At 38.1% G+C, this 19,968-nt stretch overlaps 4 protein-coding genes and 1 non-coding gene across 5 annotated transcripts; 3 read left to right on the forward strand and 2 right to left on the reverse strand.

Moving 5' to 3' along the window:
- Positions 1–73, forward strand: TRNAR-CCU (transfer RNA arginine (anticodon CCU)). The gene has a single exon. It is a non-coding gene; the product is annotated as a tRNA-Arg (tRNA).
- A 616-nt stretch (positions 74–689) lies between these two features.
- LOC140795939 (uncharacterized) lies at positions 690–6,230 on the reverse strand. The gene is made up of 8 exons (XM_073148766.1): positions 6,055–6,230; positions 5,382–5,463; positions 2,108–2,161; positions 1,886–1,977; positions 1,680–1,793; positions 1,358–1,425; positions 1,155–1,266; positions 690–1,045 (listed from the first exon to the last, which is right to left on the reverse strand). Exons 1-8 carry the CDS (start codon positions 6,106–6,108, stop codon positions 950–952), a joined length of 672 nt encoding a protein of 223 aa, XP_073004867.1. The 5' UTR covers positions 6,109–6,230; the 3' UTR covers positions 690–949.
- A 622-nt stretch (positions 6,231–6,852) lies between these two features.
- Positions 6,853–8,876, forward strand: LOC140795940 (uncharacterized). Its single transcript, XM_073148768.1, has 6 exons — positions 6,853–7,160; positions 7,238–7,345; positions 7,423–7,550; positions 7,644–7,744; positions 8,104–8,163; positions 8,419–8,876. Exons 1-6 carry the CDS (start codon positions 6,923–6,925, stop codon positions 8,501–8,503), a joined length of 720 nt encoding a protein of 239 aa, XP_073004869.1. The 5' UTR covers positions 6,853–6,922; the 3' UTR covers positions 8,504–8,876.
- Positions 8,877–9,953: 1,077 nt separating this feature from the next.
- LOC140795923 (uncharacterized) lies at positions 9,954–14,185 on the forward strand. The gene is made up of 5 exons (XM_073148745.1): positions 9,954–10,225; positions 10,907–10,968; positions 11,042–13,123; positions 13,202–13,307; positions 13,413–14,185. Exons 1-5 carry the CDS (start codon positions 10,096–10,098, stop codon positions 13,928–13,930), a joined length of 2,898 nt encoding a protein of 965 aa, XP_073004846.1. The 5' UTR covers positions 9,954–10,095; the 3' UTR covers positions 13,931–14,185.
- Positions 14,186–14,409: 224 nt separating this feature from the next.
- On the reverse strand, positions 14,410–18,839 carry LOC140796478 (proline-rich receptor-like protein kinase PERK15). Its single transcript, XM_073149522.1, has 9 exons — positions 18,650–18,839; positions 17,725–18,351; positions 16,729–17,268; positions 16,351–16,437; positions 16,194–16,264; positions 15,874–15,950; positions 15,627–15,774; positions 15,371–15,532; positions 14,410–15,009 (listed from the first exon to the last, which is right to left on the reverse strand). Exons 2-9 carry the CDS (start codon positions 18,272–18,274, stop codon positions 14,725–14,727), a joined length of 1,920 nt encoding a protein of 639 aa, XP_073005623.1. The 5' UTR covers positions 18,275–18,351; positions 18,650–18,839; the 3' UTR covers positions 14,410–14,724.
- Positions 18,840–19,968: the final 1,129 nt, after the last annotated feature.

A 19,968-nucleotide genomic window follows, 5' to 3' on the forward strand; every position in this document is an offset into this window, starting at 1 on the left:
GCGCCTGTAGCTCAGTGGATAGAGCGTCTGTTTCCTAAGCAGAAAGTCGTAGGTTCGACCCCTACCTGGCGCGTATATATATATGCTCAGCTTTTTTTTACTCATAATATTTTGGGTTTCATTACTAGGCTTCATTTGCCTAAATGAAGAGGAGATCTTGTAGCATAGACTACTTTTCTCAGCTAGATTTAAGCAACATTACTGTTATCTTACTAAGAATCATTAATATATCAAGAGAGTGAAGAAAAAAATTATTACTTTGCTCATGCTGTCCGTAGATCTTTTATACAGGATAGCCAAATAAAAAATAAAAAAACCAAGGGCATTTGCATTAAAAAAAAAAGTTATATAATTTTCATAGTAGTAAAATAACTTTTGTACATGTATCACTTATATAAATTATGTACATAGAGACATTAATTGCACACATTTTATTATAAAATATATGCATCTAATATGAAAAATGAAAACATTCAGTTTTAAAAGCCTAATCTTGCTATTTAAAGGCTGTTTTCCTACAAATAGCCCAAGAAAGCTATAACACTATAATAGTCCCTAGTGTTAACAGAAAACAAGAACATGCCCAACTCCAACAAGCTTATACCAACACAAAACAGAGAGGTTTTGGTCCAATAGGCTTCTATTGAAATACCAATGTACCAATAAAAGCAACGACGCAAAATAAGATATTTGGGGAATGATAATGCATTATGTTCATAGGACTGATGCCAAACACAAGATGCAATCCTTAGGTTCAATTCCAAGATAACTCGCAAAGATGCTTATTTGGTTAAACAAATAGACAGTTAATGGTGCAGATAAAACAAATGTGTTCTCTCAAAAAGTTTCAGTATTTGGACCACCACAAGGATATAGTAGTTAATATTTCAACTTCACAAAAGGTGCCCAGTTATTTTGAACAGTGATAGCCTTCAGTTCTGACAACAATTCAACGATAAAGGCTTTCAGATCGGAGGTTCTCGGCAATTTCTGTTTCCCAGCGATCACCATTCTCCAGTAGTTTCTCCTTGTCATACAACAACTCCTGTAGAAAATCAACAGCAAAGTTAAAATAAAGGTCAGACATTAGAGTCTTAGAGCCAAGCAAGAAGGAAAACAAGGCAAGTTTGAGTACAGATTAAATGGAAGACCACCTCATGGGTTTCAGTGGCAAATTCAAAGTTAGGGCCTTCAACTATAGCATCAACAGGGCAAGCCTCCTGGCAGAATCCGCAGTAGATGCATTTTGTCATGTCAATATCATACCTGTGTGTTCATGGTCAAAATGATTGGCAAAAGGAAAATCCATGACAAGAAAGAAAGTACAAACAGCAACTAGATCAATGCCATTTACTACCTTGTAGTCCGACGGCTGCCGTCCTCCCGTTCTTCTGCTTCAATTGTGATTGCTTGGGCTGGGCAAACCTGATTATTATATAATGTGAAATTAGTGAGACATTCAGAGTGAACCAGGATAATGTAGAGTAAAGAATGGAGAGATATCAAGTGATACCCTTGTCAAATATACAAACAAGTAAACACTGTTGCTTATCAGGATAGACCTCATAATGACTCTCAAGATGAAAAGTTCAAAATACCTTTCCTTTCTTCCACTTTCTGGTAAATATCAATCTACTAAAATATTTAATGTACTTAATATAGAATTCCTAAATACTTACAGCTTCACAAAGCTTACAAGCAATGCACCGCTCCTCCCCTGTAGGATAACGTCGAAGAGCATGCTCTCCACGAAAGCGGGGGCTCAAAGGCCCTTTCTCAAAGGGATAATTAATCTATGAGGGGTACAGAGAAATATATATTAAAGGTGAAACATCATTGTGAACTTGAGGGGAAATGCAGGTCATGGAGAAATGATATCACTTACAGTAACTTTCCTCTCAAAGAAGTACTTAAGTGTCAGCATCAAACCACGCACCATCTCAGTCAGAAACAAAGTGTTGATACTACGCTCAAATACTGTAAGAAGGCATATAAACCTTAGAGAACGAACTTTAAAACAAGATGCACACAAACCAGGGAAAGCAATCCAAATGGTTATCTAGTGTGGTGTCCAACTGTCAAGCATAATCCCAAGGTAGATATTTACCAGCATTCCAATCCTTTGCTATCTCCTTAGCAAGCTGCTCTCGCTCCTCATCATCTGTTTATCAGAAGGGCACAAGTGTATGAGCATAAACATCATTGGAGAGATGATTTGGGAAGTAAATGTTCCGATATCAGATTTTGAAGATGATGTATCATAAAAATCAACTCTTCCCAGAATACATTTGTCAAATCCAAAAGGATAAATGTAAAAAAATCAACTTATGCAAGACTATACATCCCATTTCGAATAAAGTCTAAGGTTGAGTTATATCAAACAATCCAACCCATTTTCAACCACAGAAAGATGATTTGGACAAGATCAAAAACTGCAGGAGATAATATCACCCTGATAAACACTGGAGACAAATCAAACTTATCAGCAAGTTTAAAAGTGTGTTAAGCACTAAACATATATATCGCTAACAGCTCCATTTCTATGCTCTGACAAGGGTAGCTACTAAAAGGCTTTAAAATCCTCAGATCACATCAACCCTGATCCTTTATCTTTGGAGCAAGTTTAAAAGTGTGTTAAGCAATAAACTCATGTATCGCTAACACCTCCATTTCTATGCTCTGACAAGGTAATTACTAAAAGGTTTTAAAATCCTTAGATCTCATCAACCCTGATCCTTTATCTTTAGAAGCAGAAACTTCTTTTCATTCATTAACAAAGCTATGAGCTAATCTGCTCATTCTTGTACTACACTACCACCACCTTAGAAGAAAGCTATGCAACGGTTCTTCAGAGTAATACTTAAATGGAAGTTCACTTACAAAAGCCAAGATCCAATAGATATGCAGCTAAGCAGCTATATAGTTCCACTTACATTTGTACTTCAAAATGTTGAGAATATATAGCAGAAGTCCTCCACTTTTAGGAGACCAGATCCAATTATGTAGCTTCATCTAGGAAATAACAATATCCTAAACAAAGTAGAAGATCAAATAAACCTGGATTTCTCCGAACAAAGTAGAAGATCAAATAAACTTGGATTTCTCCGAGACTTTCTCTACTATCTATATACAGTTCAACCATGACTAAATATAATATTTTATCATTCACTTGGTTCAAGCCTTTAATAACCAGGCATAGTGATCATGAATCTAAGTTTAGGTCCAAAAACTCAAGCTCCAAATTCACTTTAGTAAAGTTTCAAAATGTGACTATTCATGGTTCTAGGGTTTTGGGAGTGAGGAATAGGGTTGTCAAGCTTGACGAGCGGCTCGAGCTTGGCTCGGCTGAAGCTCGAGTACAGCTTGGGCTCGGTCGAGCTGAGCCAAGCCCGAGCCATTGAAATCAGCTCGATATTAATTTCGAGCCGAGCCTAAGCTCAAGCTCGGCTCGATAGGCTCGATATAAAATAGGTGAGTGAGAATTGAGAAAACCCTAATCCCCAAATTAGAAAAACCCTTCTCACCCAATCCTATTTCCAGTTTTCCACATCCCACCTCCTCCTCCTTTGATCGGCACATGTGCTCGTCTCCTCAAGCTTCCAGCGGTGTCGCCTCGTCCTCCTTCACCAAGCCGCCGCTGCGGTGCCGCCTCGTCCTCCTTCGCCAAGCCGCCGCCGCGTCGTCCTCCTCTTTCCCTCTCCTACTGTAGCATCATATTCCAACCACCCAAATTCCTAGAGTAAATGTTTCTTCCTTGTCGACTAATTTCCATTAATTACAGAAATACAATATTATTTCTATCAAGCAATTCTATTACTCTTTGGTGAAATTTGATCTTGTGAAAAGAAAACTTGCAACCTATGTGGGATTCATTTTGATTGTGGTGACCTTAAACAAAATAAGCTTGACTAAAGGTTGAACTGTATTTCCCTTGCTTTTGCATAATTGCGATTATTTCTAAAACAAGAACCAATGTCATCATCCTAACAAAATGATTTGGTTGGCTTTTACTTTATTTACAGATTAAATTTGTTATTCAATTTCATCTTTTTTTTCACTTTAAATAGGTTGTGGCTCGGCTTGGGCTTGAATTGGTCCAGCTCGATCCGGTTCGGCTTGAATGAGGCTTAACAATAGGCTCATTTCAGGCTCAAGCTCGATCAGGCCTGGCTCAGGCTTGGCTCGAGCAGAGCAGAGCCGAGCCGAGTCTAAGCCCAATATTAAGGCTCGAAATTAATTTTGAGCCGAGCCTAAGCCAAAGCCGGCTCTCTCAGGCTCGGCTCGTTTACACCCCTAGTGAGGAATGAAGGAAAGGAGAGAAATTGGTGTCTAATGGGTGGGAACCTTTAATTGAAGAAAACACAAACTATTTTGCTGCTTCAAGAAATACTGGTCGGTACATTTGAGCACCATTGGAAAAGTTGGCGAAAGGAACGAAATACTAAAATCACAATCATCTTTTTTTGTAAAACACTATAAGAAATTTACAAATATTTAAAAATTTCCGGTTGTCTAGTTTAATTCAGAAGTTACTGAGGTTCCCCAAAAAATTGTCAATGTTTCTACAAATGACAACTGGACAATAAATATCAAGAAAATAGTGCCAATATTGTGAGCAAGACAAAAATACAAAAACTCAGTGTAGCAACAAATCATAAATGCATTTATTATATTACTGGTTGTTGTTTAGACACATGCAACACAAGGACCAACCCTCTAAACTCTTCTAAACACAGAAAGAATACAAATGAATGAGATAACCTGATTTAAGAGCTGTCTTCATCTTAGAATATAATCAAGCTATACAAATGACATCAACGCACTAACTAAATAAGAATAGCATAATTTCCAATCTTTCTTTAACATGCTTACATGCAGTTAGTATGTTTCAGTCATAAAAAGTATTCTAGAGTGCTTTCTCCCTGGTATGCATATGCAATCCTCTGGTCAGAGTGTCAGACAGCAAGATTAGGTGAATTAACAATAAAGAGAGAAGCAGAAAAATCAAATCAATGTCCATAAGCCTAATAAGTAATACATGCCTCAACAAGAACTTATTATTGCTACCGAACACTTCTTTCATTGTTGAGTGCATGTCAACATATGATAATTAGGATTTCCATAAAAGTTCAATATTCAAATGTTCCTGCTGATTTACTTTTATGGGATATCCTGACAAAATTTATTGTGCTCTTGAGTGAAGCCTACAAGTATCCAGATTCTACAACAAGACCACTTTGCATTACAAGTGATGAGACATGGTGCTAAGCATACTGGTTTGATACAAACCATACCAAGTCATATGATTGCTTTGGAAAGAAATATAACAACTGAACTTGACTAGAGGAAACTGAAGAATAGCACAGATTATATGGAAGAACCTTTAAACTTTGAAGATCGTGGCTGCGTGCTGTATGCTCGCAAATGACTTTGCAAAAGAATTGCAGAACGTCCAGCTTGAGCCTGACATGGAGTCAATTTCACAAGAAATCACCTCCAAGAAACAAAAAAAAAAAAAAGCAAACAAACAGAATGGGAAAGGCAACGGTAAAAAATTATGACAAGAACAAACAAAGAAACATAAGGAAAAACCTTCCTCAATTATACAACTATAACGTAATCTAGCACATCAACTAGTTAGCAAAAGAAGAAGAAAATTTTTATAATAAATTTTAAATAAAAGACTAGGAAAGCAAAAGCTAGAACAAAAAATTAGGTAAAACCAAATACCAGAAATACGAAACACTACATAAAACCAAAATGGAACTGACAGTACAAAGAAGCAATTTTGTGAATGTGAAGCAGATATTAGTGAAAGGCGTCAATTTGATCTTAAGGTACCACCATCGACGATAATGGCAATAGAAAGAAACCGAGAATCTAGGGTGCCAAGGGCACTTGTCTAATAGTTCTGCTCCACTTAATCATCTCTCTGAGAAATTACAATTGAAAATAGATGAAGAAATGGCAACCGACTTGTAGGGTTCGATCCGGGAAACGGACTCAAGATCCATTTCAAATAACTAAAGGGATCCTATGAATCTGTGATCTTACCGATTGCCTCGCGCGAAGCGCCTCGAGGGTTCGGCGAGCCAAGATCCCCGCCATGGCCGGAGTACAGAAAGAGTTGGAGACTTCAACCTAATCGCGATGGAAGCTAGAACTGAGGAGAGACGGAAATACCATGCACTGCGATGAGGATGACTGTCGATTGGTATGGGCTATTGGGCTGTGATCCATAAAGATGTGAGTTTATATTTGGGCCCAAAGGTAAAAAACGATAAAAAAAAAAAAGAGAAATAAAATTCGATTAATAAGCTAGCGAGAAAGATTAAAAAAATTAAAAATTAATTTTGAGATAATATTTTTTTATCATAAAAAAAATATGAGCTGTACAAATGGAGATATAAAGATACTTAAGCCCCACCAAATTCTAGGCAACATATTAAGCCACATAATTTATCAACTTAGCAGAGTTGAACCATTAAGCTAAACTACTAAATTATCAAATAATTTTCTCTATAATAAAGAAGGTATCTACCAAAGTTAGTACTTAAAAATTACCCATTTCTATATACACTCTCTAAAAACCTATTTTAACTTATTATTTTATATACATTGATCTCTTTGAATTATAAACTAACTCTTTTCTTACGGTATTAATGAGAAATATTAAATATAATTCTACATTCAATTATTTTTCCTTTAAAAATAAAAGAGAGTGTAAATTTTATCATAGACATTGTATTTCAAATTTTTTTAAAAAAAATCTAACGAATAACTAAGAAATTTATTATTTTAATCATTCAATGTGTCTAAAACATGAAAGAAATTGGCAAGTGCAATTATCCCACAAATTTTCTCAATAGATAAAAGAAAAAATGGAGAAGAAAAATATCTCGAGAGAGAGATAGACAGAACAATGGCCGCCATGAGAGGAGGAGCAGTAGCTTCTATCCATTCCCTCTCTATTCCCCAACCTCGTCGCCCAAATCCCACCCAAATCCCCATTCCCTTCAAAGAAGAGAATACCCAAAAGCCGCAACCAAACGACCTCACTCCTTTCCCTTCTCCACTTCGTCGCCGGGCTGCGCTACTACTCTTCCTCCTCCCCTCCATTGCCTCCTCCTCCGCCGCCTCCGCTTTCTCCTTTGGAATATGTAGGCTTCTCTTGTTTACCGCCATCTCCTTCTCAATTGCTTACAGACATCTTATTTTGCTTTCTTTGTATCTAAAGCTGGGCCAAAGGAATGGCTACGAGAGCAAAAGAAGAAGGCGGCCAAGTTCGTCTTGGCGCCCATCGAAGCCTCCCGAAAGAGCCTCAGCGATGCCCATCTCTTACTAAGTAGTCGCATTCCCATATTCTTTTAGTACGGTGAGAAATTTCTTCCTCTCAATGTGTCGGGTGTTTGTTAATGGCAGCTTCAGGAACTGATTCGGAAGTAGAGGAGATTGAAGAGGTGCGTAGACTACTCGGCTCGGCAGCGAGGGATTGCGTTCCGGAACAGAGGAACTCGATCGTCGCCTTTCAATCGCGAACAGGGGTCGAGGTTTGAGTTTTAGTAAGAAAAATGACAATTTGATATGATAAAAGTTTTAAAGGGAGCCTTTTTTGTTCATGTTTGGAGAACAATTACTTGTAGGTTTGTACATTTAGCTTGTTAGTCAAGAATGCCGCTTCCTTGCTTGATGAGAGGGATCCTGTGAAATTGGAGGCAGAAGCCAGGCTTAGTGATGTTGTAAGGTGAAATTTTTGTTTTAAACAGAGTAATTTTAATTGTTATAGAAATATAATGGCTGCACCACCTCAATTATTTGAGAGTTGTTAATTAATTAAAGAGGATGATATGTAACTCGTGTTTCAATATCAGGCATTCAGCATGAGTGGAAGATTAGACTTCTCAATATCTTTTACTTTGCTTTCGCATACTAACCTTGCAAATCTTTGGATAAATAGCTACTCCTGTTTGGGATCAAATGTTTGATGGAAATCAGAATGTACATCTTAGTTTTGACACCTCTACTAACTATATTCATCCCGATAGATTGATTTCTTCTAGCGCATGGCTGTCTTTATGATTACTATTTACCTTGCCGATGCAGATCTTTTTCTGCCCTTGGAAATCTCATGGATGATGACCACTTTCACCTTGCCACTGATAGGTATGTAACTCTGCCAAGAGAATGAAAGATCCTTTGGTACCTCCTCTCTTTCAAATATTGTAGGTTCCTTCTTGTTCTTTGCCAATAGAACAAGTAAACTAGGACATCTACATTTTAACTTTTTATAACTTTGTAATTTAGCATGTCTTATTAGCACTTGTATTCTTCTTTACCTATATGTAATTTTGTGCTTATGTTAGTACTTGAATGAGTGAGGATTGAGCAAGAAGTAGTAATTCTTCTTCTGTGCTGCAGAGATAAGTTGAGAGATGGCCTAATGGATACGATCAGCGCACTCAACAAATTTGAGCAAGGCATTAAGGACTGCTTGGGCATCTAGAAGCCAAACCATCAAGGATGTGTCTTAGCTGTTTGAGAACCTCTCTTCTAAGAGTCATTTTAATGAAGAATTAATTCATTGAAACCTAGAAGCAAATCTTGCTGCTCCATTGAGTTTCTCCCTAGTCCTAATTGTATCTGGGTTTTCTCAGCTATCGCTCATTCATTTACTCTATTGTTCTTTCTTGTAATCCATTTTGATGTTTTATATTCCCCATCTTTTTCTGAAATTATCCCTTGTATTTCTTTTTCTTTAATTAGATTACAAGGATCACTGATTACCGTCTTTTCCGTCGAAATCAAAAGAATGTTGTGACTTGTAAGAGTTAATTATTTAATTTGTACAGCAAGCAAGATGTTCAGTGCTGTTATCATATCTGTTGCTAGAATTATTTCTAGTATCTCATTTCTTTTCTCAATTAGATCACTGTCTTCAATTCAAAAGAGAAATATCGCCAACGAATCTCTCAATTTGCATTGCAAGCAAGATGTTCAGTACTTTTACCACACTATATGCATCAACCCTTACTTTAAATTCTCTCAGCAAGACAAGGCTACCAATACAGGCTAGACCATTGCAGGGCATATCTTTCATGTGTATGCATTTTGTTGTTAACTGATATATATCTTCCAAGTATAAATGACAAAAAGAATTGCTCTTATTCTCCTTGCCTTTCTTTGTTTCTTAGTCTGAATTATTGTAGGATGCCATGTACCTTTCACTATTCTTCTTTTAATTTTGCAGTCCCCTGAGTTAAAATTGACAATAGAATCTATCATTTCCAATACTTAACAAGCTCTATATTAGATTAGAACTTAAACTCACCTAAAACTGTTGTTTTTTAGTCCAAATTCATGATCCTAATGCAACCAACCCCACACTCAGAAAAAGCACTTGCAAAAGTCTCAGTTGATACGCTCCTCCTACCTCACAAACAGCTCATGGCACTTGTGCCATATATCCCAACCACAGCACTCCACAACCCAAGCTGTATACTTTCCCTACACCCTAAATAGGTGGCGCATTTCCATTCGTCGCTTTCATAACTACACACTCGGTTGTTGAATCCCCTACATCCCAATCCTGTAGGGTATCCCATTGCCATCCATTTGCTACAAGACTGGCCACCAAGAAAGGAATCATAGTTCTCATAGTTCTTTTTCAGATTGCAGCACTTAATCACCAATCACCATGTTATATAGTCAAAGTGGCTACATTTTATTAAAATTTATCTCCTCAACTATATGCCAAATCCATTAGATGGACGGAAACTTAGCGAGGAAGCTCCTCTTCAGTGGAAGGCATTTGCTTTGCTTAGAATGGGGTGCAACTCATGCAAACACTATCAGAGATCTAACGTTCACGTCAAACTTCCTTTGTAGGATAGCCTTAGCCTCTCCCTCTCCTCCTTTGGCCAGGACAGCCCACCTCGCACCACAAAGATCGAGAGCAACATGGAAATAAACCACCAACTCTATTGGAAAGGAAGCAATAGCAACATACTTCTATCTCCTGAACTGTAGTACTAAGCCGAGAGAAGAATTGGAGGACTTTCTTCAGTACTACTGCAAAAGAAGAAAAGAAAAAAAAATATGGGAAGGAGGTCGGATTTCGCGCAGAAGCTGTTGGATGATCTCCGGTTGCGGAAGGAGAAGTTGGGGTTTGCGACGTCGCAAAGCCAACGGTCTACGACGACAACAACGGCGGTGGCGGTCTCAGGAGGTATGTGATGTGCTTAATTAGAACACAATGTTTATTCACCATCAGTGTATTCTCCTAAAAATTTCACCCTGGTTAAGGTTAGATAATTAAAGAAGGATAGGAAATAGAATTCACTTTCACTTAGAAGGTTGCGTTTGAAGTATATGTACATTTCTAATTAATCCAAAAGTTAAAATAAAAGGTCCAATATATGCTGAAACAATTGTAGTATTTATACACATCCATGGCTCTATTTTTCCTTTATTGATGTCTACTTGTATCTAGTCTAGCTCAATGAAGATATATCAATATATTTTTCTTATGAACTTAGAAACATATATCATCCATTCCTAACTAATTTTGCCACCTCAACATTCTAAAGCAATTCTCTACAGTAGGATTTTTCTTGTACAGACCTTAGTTGTTAATCAGAATAAGTAAAATTAACAGAAAAGGAGTATTGTAGCTAACATCAATTAATTAGGATTTTATTATTTCAAGTCCTTCCAACACCGACCGATTATAGGATTATGAATTTTACACCCAAAAAACGAAGAAGATATAAATCGAGTGTGACACGAAAATTATAGGGAAAAAGAAGCGGTGTTAATAACAAAATCACTAAACTTAGGGTGCTAATTTTCCTGAAAAACATAGTAAAACTGCCTATTATTTACTTTTGTACACTACATTGATCTGTAGATTCTTATGGAAATTCTCGGAGATTTCTCGGACGCTCAGGAGAGGCAACGTCGAGTAGCCTTGTAAGTTTCTTTACTTAATTTCTCGTTAAGTATGCGTTCGATCATCCAACTGTATATGTTGATCATGTTACAGAGTGGCAAGAGCATGGTTAAAAAGGACAGACAACTGGGTCTTGTTGTGAAGCATCATAGAGCAGCTGGTCCTGAAGGACTTTCACAAGATCTTGTCCCTTTCAAAAGAGGCACAAACTTAGGAGACACTGTGGACATGCCAATGGCCCTTGCCCTTGCACTCAGTTACAGTGGTAAACTTCAGAACATTGAAGTCTTCAGCAAAGCTAAGGTTGGCAATGAGTTCATAATGCACCGTGGATCGATAAGTTTCAGCGACAGGAACAGTCGATATCCTTTCGCGCCCCATCTGCAGGTCAGCGAGATATCAAGAGGTGTTCAGAAGTTAAATGAGATCCTCACAGCCTGCTATAGTGGAACAAGTATAGGTAGGAGCTCAATTGAGATTGGAAGAGAGCTACTAAGAGGGGCTGTGGATTTAGAAGAGTCACTGAGAATGCTTATAATGCTCCAGGAGGCTTCAGACTCTATGGTTGGCTCTCAAGGCAGTCAGGTTTTATTGCTGAAGGACAAAGAAGAGGATGATTCATCCTCTAAGAAAGCAAAACAGAAGAAGACGCACAGAACTATATTCTCTTTTGATGGATCCTATTCTGATAGCAGAAAGACAAAAGCAGCAGCTACATCAAATTCTAGTAAGAGTTCACCCAATGCTTCCATGCAGTCCATCTCTCACAGGAGATCCTCAAGTTGCGGTCCTGGTACGAAGCCAGATGCGCAATTTTCGATACTAACGAGCACCACCAGGAAGTACGAGGAGGTTGGGCAGTTCCCAGATAGTAGTTGCAATTCTGCTGCCAGCTCAAGAACTACCGAGAAATTCGTTCAGATAGGAAATCCTACAAATGCGAAGGTGAGGATACCAAATGTTGTTGCAAGACTGATGGGCCTGGAAGAACTTCCGCCGCCGAAGGAAGAGGTGAAGATGGCAGAAGTTTCAAAGGCTGCAAAATCTGTGAGAGAAACAAAGGAAGCCAGGACAGTAAAGCTGGAAGACAACAAGTATTTGCAGGCAAAAGACACCAGAGACATTAAAGCAGCAAAAGTTGTTGAGGTGACGAGGGAGAAGGCTAGCTTGGCAAGTTCAACTAACAGTGGGAGCATCAGTTTAGCATCAAAAAGTTCGCCAAAGCCGCACTTTTCCATGGAGTACAGCAAGAAAGACGAGCAATCCAAGAAAGAATTCGTGCAGTCGTCAAAAACCACAGAAACTAAGGAGCAGAGAAGCCAAGGGAAAGCTGGAGAGATCATTCATGATGTCAAGCAATCAACTCAAGCAAACAAGGCGCGAGTTACAGCAAAGCAATATCTCAGGTATCATGAAGATGCAATTAGGAAGAAGGATTTTCTTTTGAAAGATCAAAACAGAATGGCTATTGCGAGAAGTCAACAGAAGAAGTCCGCATTGGCCCAAGAGAAGATTAGCCACACGCTGCAGGGGAGTGCCACAGGGAGAGAACAGAGAGAGAGAAGTAGAGCAGAACTCATAACAGGAGCAAGAAGTGATCCAAAATTGAGGAACATTGGAAAATCTTCCAATGAAGTAGGCAGACAGAAGGCATTATCTTGTACCCAAGCTGTTGCTGAAAAGAGGAGGAGTGCAGGAAGGAATGCTAATAAAGATCAGCTGAGGAGGCAGTCAACAATTAATCATACAAGGAGTATAAATTCTACTTACCATGAACCAGACAGGAAAGCAGAAACTGGGATCTTGGGAGATAATAATCAATCGAAGACCGATACATGTCAAATTTTGGTGACTGTTATGAACAAGCCCACTCATATTCCAACACTAGAGGAGATAGATCAAACAGACATAACAGTACATAGAACTGAAAGCAACAAAAAATTTCAGGATAGCCATAAAATCTGTGAGCAATCCACTCCAATAAGTCATCATTTAAAGGAGGAAGATTTTATTTTAGATCAGTTAGAGATCAGATCGGAGGAGAGAACCATCAAAGTTGAAGAGACATCCCAAATATTGGACTCAAAGCATTATGACAAGGTAGATAATGAAGCTGCCTCTATTTCAAGAGCGACGCTACCAGACGCTTGCAGACGCTTAACTGCAGAGACCAATGTAAGTATCGCATTAAACCGTAATAGCTAGAACTTATGCATCTCTCTACTCACGTAAGCTAGTGATACATTTACGCAGAACCTTGGCATAATCAGCAAAGCTTCTGATATACAGCAGACACCACAAGTTCCACTCAAGAATGATGAAGTAGAGTTACCCAACTTGACGAAGGAACAGTCAGAAGGTACATTAAAATTTGCCTTGGTAACTTACCATGGTTCTTGGATACCTGAATATGTTCTTGAAGCCTAAGCAAGAATGTTAAACCGCGTATCCTCTTATTTCACAGGTTCTCTTACAGAGAAGCAGCAACTCCTCATGGGGGTGCTGCTAAAAGATTATCAATTCCTTAATACAGCTCAGGCTCTTTTCCAAGTTGAGATTCCTTTAGGTATTCTGCAAGCCAGTGAAAAGGTATGCCAAAGCAAAGACAACAAGCTTCTTTTGGACTGTGGGCACGAGTTGATGAGAAGAAAAAGTAAAAGAGAAGGTGTTGCTCTTCTCCTGAAGAGAGCTGGAGTGAGATGCTTGGATGCTTTGATCAGAGAACTGAATCATGAAATTGAGAGTTTGGACTTCCCCAGGAAAACTCAAGGAGATGAGTATGATACTGTAGAGCGCCTACATAGGATGCTTGAGAGAGAGATTCCAAACAAAAACCCAGATGCCAACTGCATGTGGGATTTTGGCTGGAATAGTACGACGCTTGCAGCAGTTCAAATAGATGAAATAGTAAAGGAAATGGAGAAATATGTGTTGAAGGGACTCATTGACGAGCTAGCAAGAGACTTGATGGACTTCTACTAGTTCTAGTAGACCTGCTATTGCCTCCTCAAGATTGAAAACCAAGTCCAATCAAAAGGCGAAATGAAGACTCTGTCATCTGCATATAAAAACATACATCTGTACAAATTACTGTACCAATTGCAATTTATATAACTACTACCAAATGTACCTACGACAAAGAAATTGTAGAAGAATGAATCAAGGGTGAAAAGTTTTGTTACAAACATAATACATATTGTTAGTTCATTACCTAATAATTTAAGCTTTTAGATCAAACGATCATCTTGCATTGTAGTGAGGTTGCAGATCTTTTTATCTATTATTTGTTCATGTATAGTGATTATAACTAATAGTCAAGGGTACTTCACGGAAAAGATTGCACTCCAGTGTGAGAGTGTCACGTGAGGAAATAGTCCCTCATGGCATAGAGAATCAAAGTGGAAAGGATGAGTTTATGCAATTAGGCACGCACCTGGTAGCTTTAGATTTTAGCCTGGATGAGTTCCAAGACAAATTCACATTAAGAAATCTCTAGCTTTTCGATTACAAAGATGAGATACACAATAGGCTGCCAAAAGAATAATTATGCAACTTTTCAATCCAAACTTTTCCTGTCTCAACGGCATTGCCTACATAGACCGACAAATGAATGCACAAGTTTGCTGGAAAAAAGAAAATCAGAAAATTGAGAGGAAAATCTCTTCTTTTTTTTCTTAGTGATAAGAACATGTAGCTTAAACCTGAGCCATGATTGTCAATTTCCCAAACATACTCATTAATGAATTTGTTGTATACTTGGATATACCATCCTACAGTTACAGATGAGCTCTCTGCCTCTGTTTTCCAACTGGATTCAACTCCCCAGAGAATGCCCCATCACTGCTTGAGGCTGAGTGCCGGTGATCATACTCCATCATTGATCCACTGTACTCACCACTATACTCAGGACTTGCCAGTGCCATCTTCCTAACTCGCCTCATGTTTGAGGCATATGAGTTCGTTTCATACTCTGAGCCAGAGCTAAAAAGCACACTCTGTCCAGGCCTCATCCCCTCATTTAAGTCCTCGAGCGAAACATCTCCTTCCAATGCCCGCACAATCTGTTGATACATCCACGAGATCATGACCATATTAGTTAGAGCTAATTTTGTTCTTTTGTTGTTTGTATAACATATGGAATGCTATTTGTCACAGGTTCCTAGTGGAAGTAAAGAAAGAATTTGAGGCACCAAATGTTAATGAGAAGTACAGCAAGGTTAAAGAGGAGATGGTATGAAACTATCCTACAATATCTAAGAAAACAGTGCAAGCTCTAAGATAATTCATATCTGATTACATACCTAACATATAACACCTCATGAATACATCACAATTCAAAGGTTTGTTATAGTTTATAGAAAATTAAACACAATCTAAAGAGAGACTATACTGCAAGGATTTCTGTGATTAAGAGTTTCTTACCTGACTCATTTTTGGACGCCTCTTTGCAGAATGACGAACACTGGCAGCAGCGCACGCCACCATGCGTGCCATTTCCATCGGGTCATAGTTGCCCTCAAGCTGTGGATCAGCCAGCTCATCGTAATTTCCATCAGCCAATGCCCGTGACAGAACTGGTCTCGCCTATTTGTATCAAGCAAAACCGTGCAATTTGAGTGTAAACATTTAGTTGGACGCAATACTCCCAGACCAGAGATTAGGGAGATATTGTACTTACCCAGTCTACCAAGCTATCTTCCATAAATGCATGATTACTGTCAACTGGTCTTCGTCCAGTTATCAGTTCAAGCATCATGACACCATATGAGAAAACATCAGATTTCTCTGTTAGCTTGCCACTTGAAGCATATTCAGGAGCCAAATATCTAAGTTTTCAGTAAATAAGAGAATGTATCAAAATGATGTTATGGCATTTTAATTTCCTTTCTATATCATGCTAGCACACCATCAATCATTGGACTCACCCAAAAGTTCCCATGACACGTGTTGAAACATGTGTATGATTGTCAGATGATAACTTGGCCAATCCAAAGTCTGCAACCTGGATAAGTCATGACATCAGTGAAACTTCCAAATGTTAACCAGTCTGTTCAGGAAGGTACTTCGTGTTAATACACTTTCTCTTGACTGACCAAGTATTCACACATAATTCTCGTCATACTTATACTCTTTCATGCGAGAGCAAATTGGAGACAGATGTGAATACGGACAAAAATATTGACAATATAACCATTCACAATAGCCATCAAAGACGAAGAGATGAGTACGACTTTTTTTGCCTTACCATGGCCTCAAATTTGAAATCCAGAAGAATGTTGGCAGACTTGATGTCGCGATGGATAATACGAGGGTGACCTTCGGGTTAATGTCATAGGTTAAAATGACATATGACTAGGAGCAGTAACTTAATAATTAGAAGATAATAGACAAGAACTACTCACAATCTTCATGCAAGTAGGCAATGCCTTTTGATGATCCTAATGCAATCTTGAGTCTAGTAGGCCAATCCATTACTGGTAAACCTTTTCCTGCAGTAACCAACATAATGATTCAGTGATATACGAAAGGGAAACATGTAAATCTCAAGTCTTTGGCCCAAATTTTTTTTGTAACTTAGGAAAAGACCTCTCTTTTTATTCTTTTGAAAAAATAAAAAAAACTCCTCCTTTATCATATTTATGTCAAAGTGTCAAACAGACAATTTCCCTCAATAAAGCCAACACATATGGGGTGATATGAAAAAGAAAAAAAAAACTTAATTTTTCTATAGGATCCATCCATAAATATGATTATTACTAGATATCAGGAAGAAGCTATACCATGGAGGTGGTACTCAAGAGTCTTGTTTGGAACAAACTCATAGACCAGCATCCTCTGAGACCCGGCAATGCAGTATCCGACAAGAGAAACTAGGTGACGGTGGTGAACACGACTAATGATATCAACCTCAGCATGGAACTCCCTCTCCCCTTGTCCACTTCCAGACTTGAGTTGCTTCACTGCAATCTCCTTCCCATTGGGCAGCAGTCCTTTATAAACATACCCAAACCCTCCTTGTCCTAGAAGAGTGGCTTGCGAGAAGTTGTTTGTCGCAGCTGCAAGCTCTTCAAAGGTGAAGGTGCTCTTGTTGAACCCCAAGGCAATGGCAGGCGAAGGAGGTGGCAGTGGAGGGCCATGAGGGCCTGAATAGGCTGAGCTCATCTCACTGCCGCTCATCATTTTTAGATGTGGAGGTGGGTGCCACCCACCTCCTGGTGGACTGTTCAAGCCCTGCGGAGACAGGACTTTGCCTATGTGATCGATTGCTTGGTGACCATTGTGCCACTGTGGTTGTGGTCCACTGCTGTAGTAGTTGTTTCCTATTTTACAGGAGATTTACAACTCAATTCCAGCGACAAATCTAATAACGGAGAGTTGTACAAATTTTCACAAAGAGTACCAAAGGGGAGAGCACAATGCTGAACACATCTCAAGGAAAATTACATTAAGATCAAAATTGCATCTTTTGTAAGATCTAAAGTAGATTGATAACCTTCCCATGATTTTGCCAGTGTCATACACTTTTCAAGTACTAGAGCTGACCAACTGAACGAGAGAGAACATTGAGATTGAGTCATTCCAAACGAAACATGATACATGATATTGCATTAATTGCATATCTAATTAGTTGTAAAGCCTTCACATGCAGACTTGTATTAAAAATTAGAGAAAATAAGAGGAAGTTATTCTTATTTGATTATAATTGCAGTGCAAATAAAACAGGTAGAATAGCTTGTTCAATATATCCACATTTGAACTAAATGAGTTTTATGTACCTTTAAATCCAGAGGGATCTGCATAATACTGCATTGCTGTATGGGGCTTCTTCTTTTTCTTGGAACAACAAAAACATACTATTACCATAAGGATGAAAAAAAACCCAACTCCTGCCACAACACCAACAACAAGGGGCACATTCACATCAGAATTGTTGCTGGAATGCGATGAATCTGTTTCCTGCTTTGAAGCAGGAGGTGTCAATGATTTAGAAGGAAGATAAGGTGATTTCGTTGATGACTTGGGTGGTGGTGGTGATGGAGGTGGCTGTGAAGATGAGGAGCTGTCTGACTTTGCCAGTGGAGGTGGAGGAGGTGAATGAGAAGAAATATCCGACTTTGGCAACGGCGGCGGCGGTTGTGACTCAGAACTTTTTGAGTGAGGAGGAGGGGATACAGGAGAAGGGGAGTCCTTTGGAGGTGGAGATTGCAATGGTGCCGGAGAAGATTGTGGGGGTGGTGAGGAGGAAGAAGAATTACTCAAGGAGGTCGGAGGAGGTGGGGGAGATGAGGAAGCCGGCGGTTCAACCTTTGTAGAATTTGAAGACATATCTAAGGATGAAACTGCAACCCAGATTAGTTTCTGCCTCTAACTGCACCTATGAACAATGCAGCTGTTAAAAACCCCTGCAAAAAAGGAACCAACAAAAAAAAAAAGAATCTAATAAACTGCAACTTAATCAATGAAACTTGATTATAGTAAAGATATTAGGAAAAAAAAACTTAAACTCGGATGAAATGAAGAAATTGTGAAGAAATGCTCGCATGAGGAGAGGCAGGGGATGGAGAATAATTCAAATTTTAGTCACGACCAACATCAGTTCTTATCTTCCTATTGACCAAGGCCTAAGAATCATAAAGATTAACAGCAATTCGCGTGATATATGCAGCGAAAATGCTCGATGAAATGTCCACAAGAGAGTACCTTTGTCAATTACTCCTCTTGGGTTGTCGGAGAAGGGCGAGAGGAGAGATGCAGCGTTAGGCGTTGGTGTTTCGTCCCCTTCTCCAAACACCACGCTCTCACCATTCCAAAGGTGGTTTGTTACCGAGTGTTTGCTATTTTTATTTGGGCGTGCCATGTGAAAGCTCCAAGATAGCCTGGAATAGAGCACCAAATGGTTGCATTCTACTGTTGGTTAGCCTTTTGCCTATTAATATTCTTGACCGTTAATTAACTTTTTCGCGCCTTACAATCATTAGTGGTGGCGGATTCTCTGCAACATACGACGTAAGAATCTTCTGCAGTTGGGTACTTACACGAATAAGACGATATATCTGGTGCACATGGACTTCTTGCAAAAGGACTTATATTTACATATTCGAATTTGAAATATTACAATATATAATAGTTATTACAATGATACTTTTGTCTTAAAAATCGGAGATATGTTTTAAGTTTATCACTTTCTTGCCGTTTTATATTTTTATTATAAATTCTGCTTATTTCATTATTTTCTAATTGATTTGTCATCACCTTATCTCGTGAAATTCTAATAACTCTATTTTTTATAGTGCTATCAAAACTAATAACTCTTTTTTTTATAGTGCTATCAAAATAATCAAGCTGGCTCGAGCTCAAGCTCAGCTAGAAAATAAGTTGAGCTGAGCTTAATCTTCAAAATAGGCTAGAAAATAATTTTAAGCTAAGTTTGATGATAAGCCGGCTTAATAAGATTCGATATAATTATAATATACATATATATAATGAGTAATATTTTTAATAGTATACTATAATTCTTAAAATTCTAATATTTACTTATATAGATTGTTATATAGAGTTTAATTCTAATATTTAATTCTATTAGTTTATATTTTTGAATTAGGCCTTATATTAAGTTTGCTTTAAGCCTAAATCAAGCTTAATTTAATTCAAGCTCGATCAATCTCAAAATTTAGCTTAAAAATGCTGATTATTTAGTTCATTTAGGCTCGAGCTCGAAATTGACTCAAATTAAAATAATTTTAATTTAAGCTTGATCATAAATATAAGCTTAAAATTAATTCCAAATAAAGCTTGTCATTTAATAAAGTAATACATGTCATCCTGCGAAATATTTTCGAGAGAAATCTCTTTCTGTGAGAATCTTTCCAACATTAATTCTAGATATTTTATATGTGTTGGAAACCTTATTTAATTCTCTAAAATTTTATCTCCAGTTAATATCTTCAAATTTAACTATTTAAATAATAAAATTAATTTTTTTACTTTTTTATTCATATCTTTCTCATAAAAACTTCAAT

This window comes from Typha latifolia, chromosome 10, assembly GCF_019914945.1.
Source record: "Typha latifolia isolate L0001 chromosome 10, TyphaL0001v2, whole genome shotgun sequence".
Lineage (NCBI taxonomy): Eukaryota > Viridiplantae > Streptophyta > Magnoliopsida > Poales > Typhaceae > Typha > Typha latifolia.

Coding starts and splice junctions, on each gene's coding strand:
- LOC140796478 (XM_073149522.1), bottom strand. CDS start 18,274: ATGTCTTCAAATTCTACAAAGGTTGAACCGCCGGCTTCCTCATCTCCC. Junction 16,438..16,728: donor TCTTGAGTACCACCTCCATG/GTATAGCTTCTT, acceptor TGGTTACTGCAG/GAAAAGGTTTACCAGTAATG. Junction 15,951..16,193: donor ATTTCAAATTTGAGGCCATG/GTAAGGCAAAAA, acceptor TGACTTATCCAG/GTTGCAGACTTTGGATTGGC.
- LOC140795939 (XM_073148766.1), bottom strand. CDS start 6,108: ATGGCGGGGATCTTGGCTCGCCGAACCCTCGAGGCGCTTCGCGCGAGG. Junction 1,794..1,885: donor TCTTTGAGAGGAAAGTTACT/GTAAGTGATATC, acceptor TACCCCTCATAG/ATTAATTATCCCTTTGAGAA. Junction 1,426..1,679: donor CTTGTAAGCTTTGTGAAGCT/GTAAGTATTTAG, acceptor TATAATAATCAG/GTTTGCCCAGCCCAAGCAAT.
- LOC140795923 (XM_073148745.1), top strand. CDS start 10,096: ATGGGAAGGAGGTCGGATTTCGCGCAGAAGCTGTTGGATGATCTCCGG. Junction 10,969..11,041: donor AGGCAACGTCGAGTAGCCTT/GTAAGTTTCTTT, acceptor ATCATGTTACAG/AGTGGCAAGAGCATGGTTAA. Junction 13,308..13,412: donor GACGAAGGAACAGTCAGAAG/GTACATTAAAAT, acceptor CTTATTTCACAG/GTTCTCTTACAGAGAAGCAG.
- LOC140795940 (XM_073148768.1), top strand. CDS start 6,923: ATGGCCGCCATGAGAGGAGGAGCAGTAGCTTCTATCCATTCCCTCTCT. Junction 7,346..7,422: donor CGATGCCCATCTCTTACTAA/GTAGTCGCATTC, acceptor TGTTAATGGCAG/CTTCAGGAACTGATTCGGAA. Junction 8,164..8,418: donor TTTCACCTTGCCACTGATAG/GTATGTAACTCT, acceptor TCTGTGCTGCAG/AGATAAGTTGAGAGATGGCC.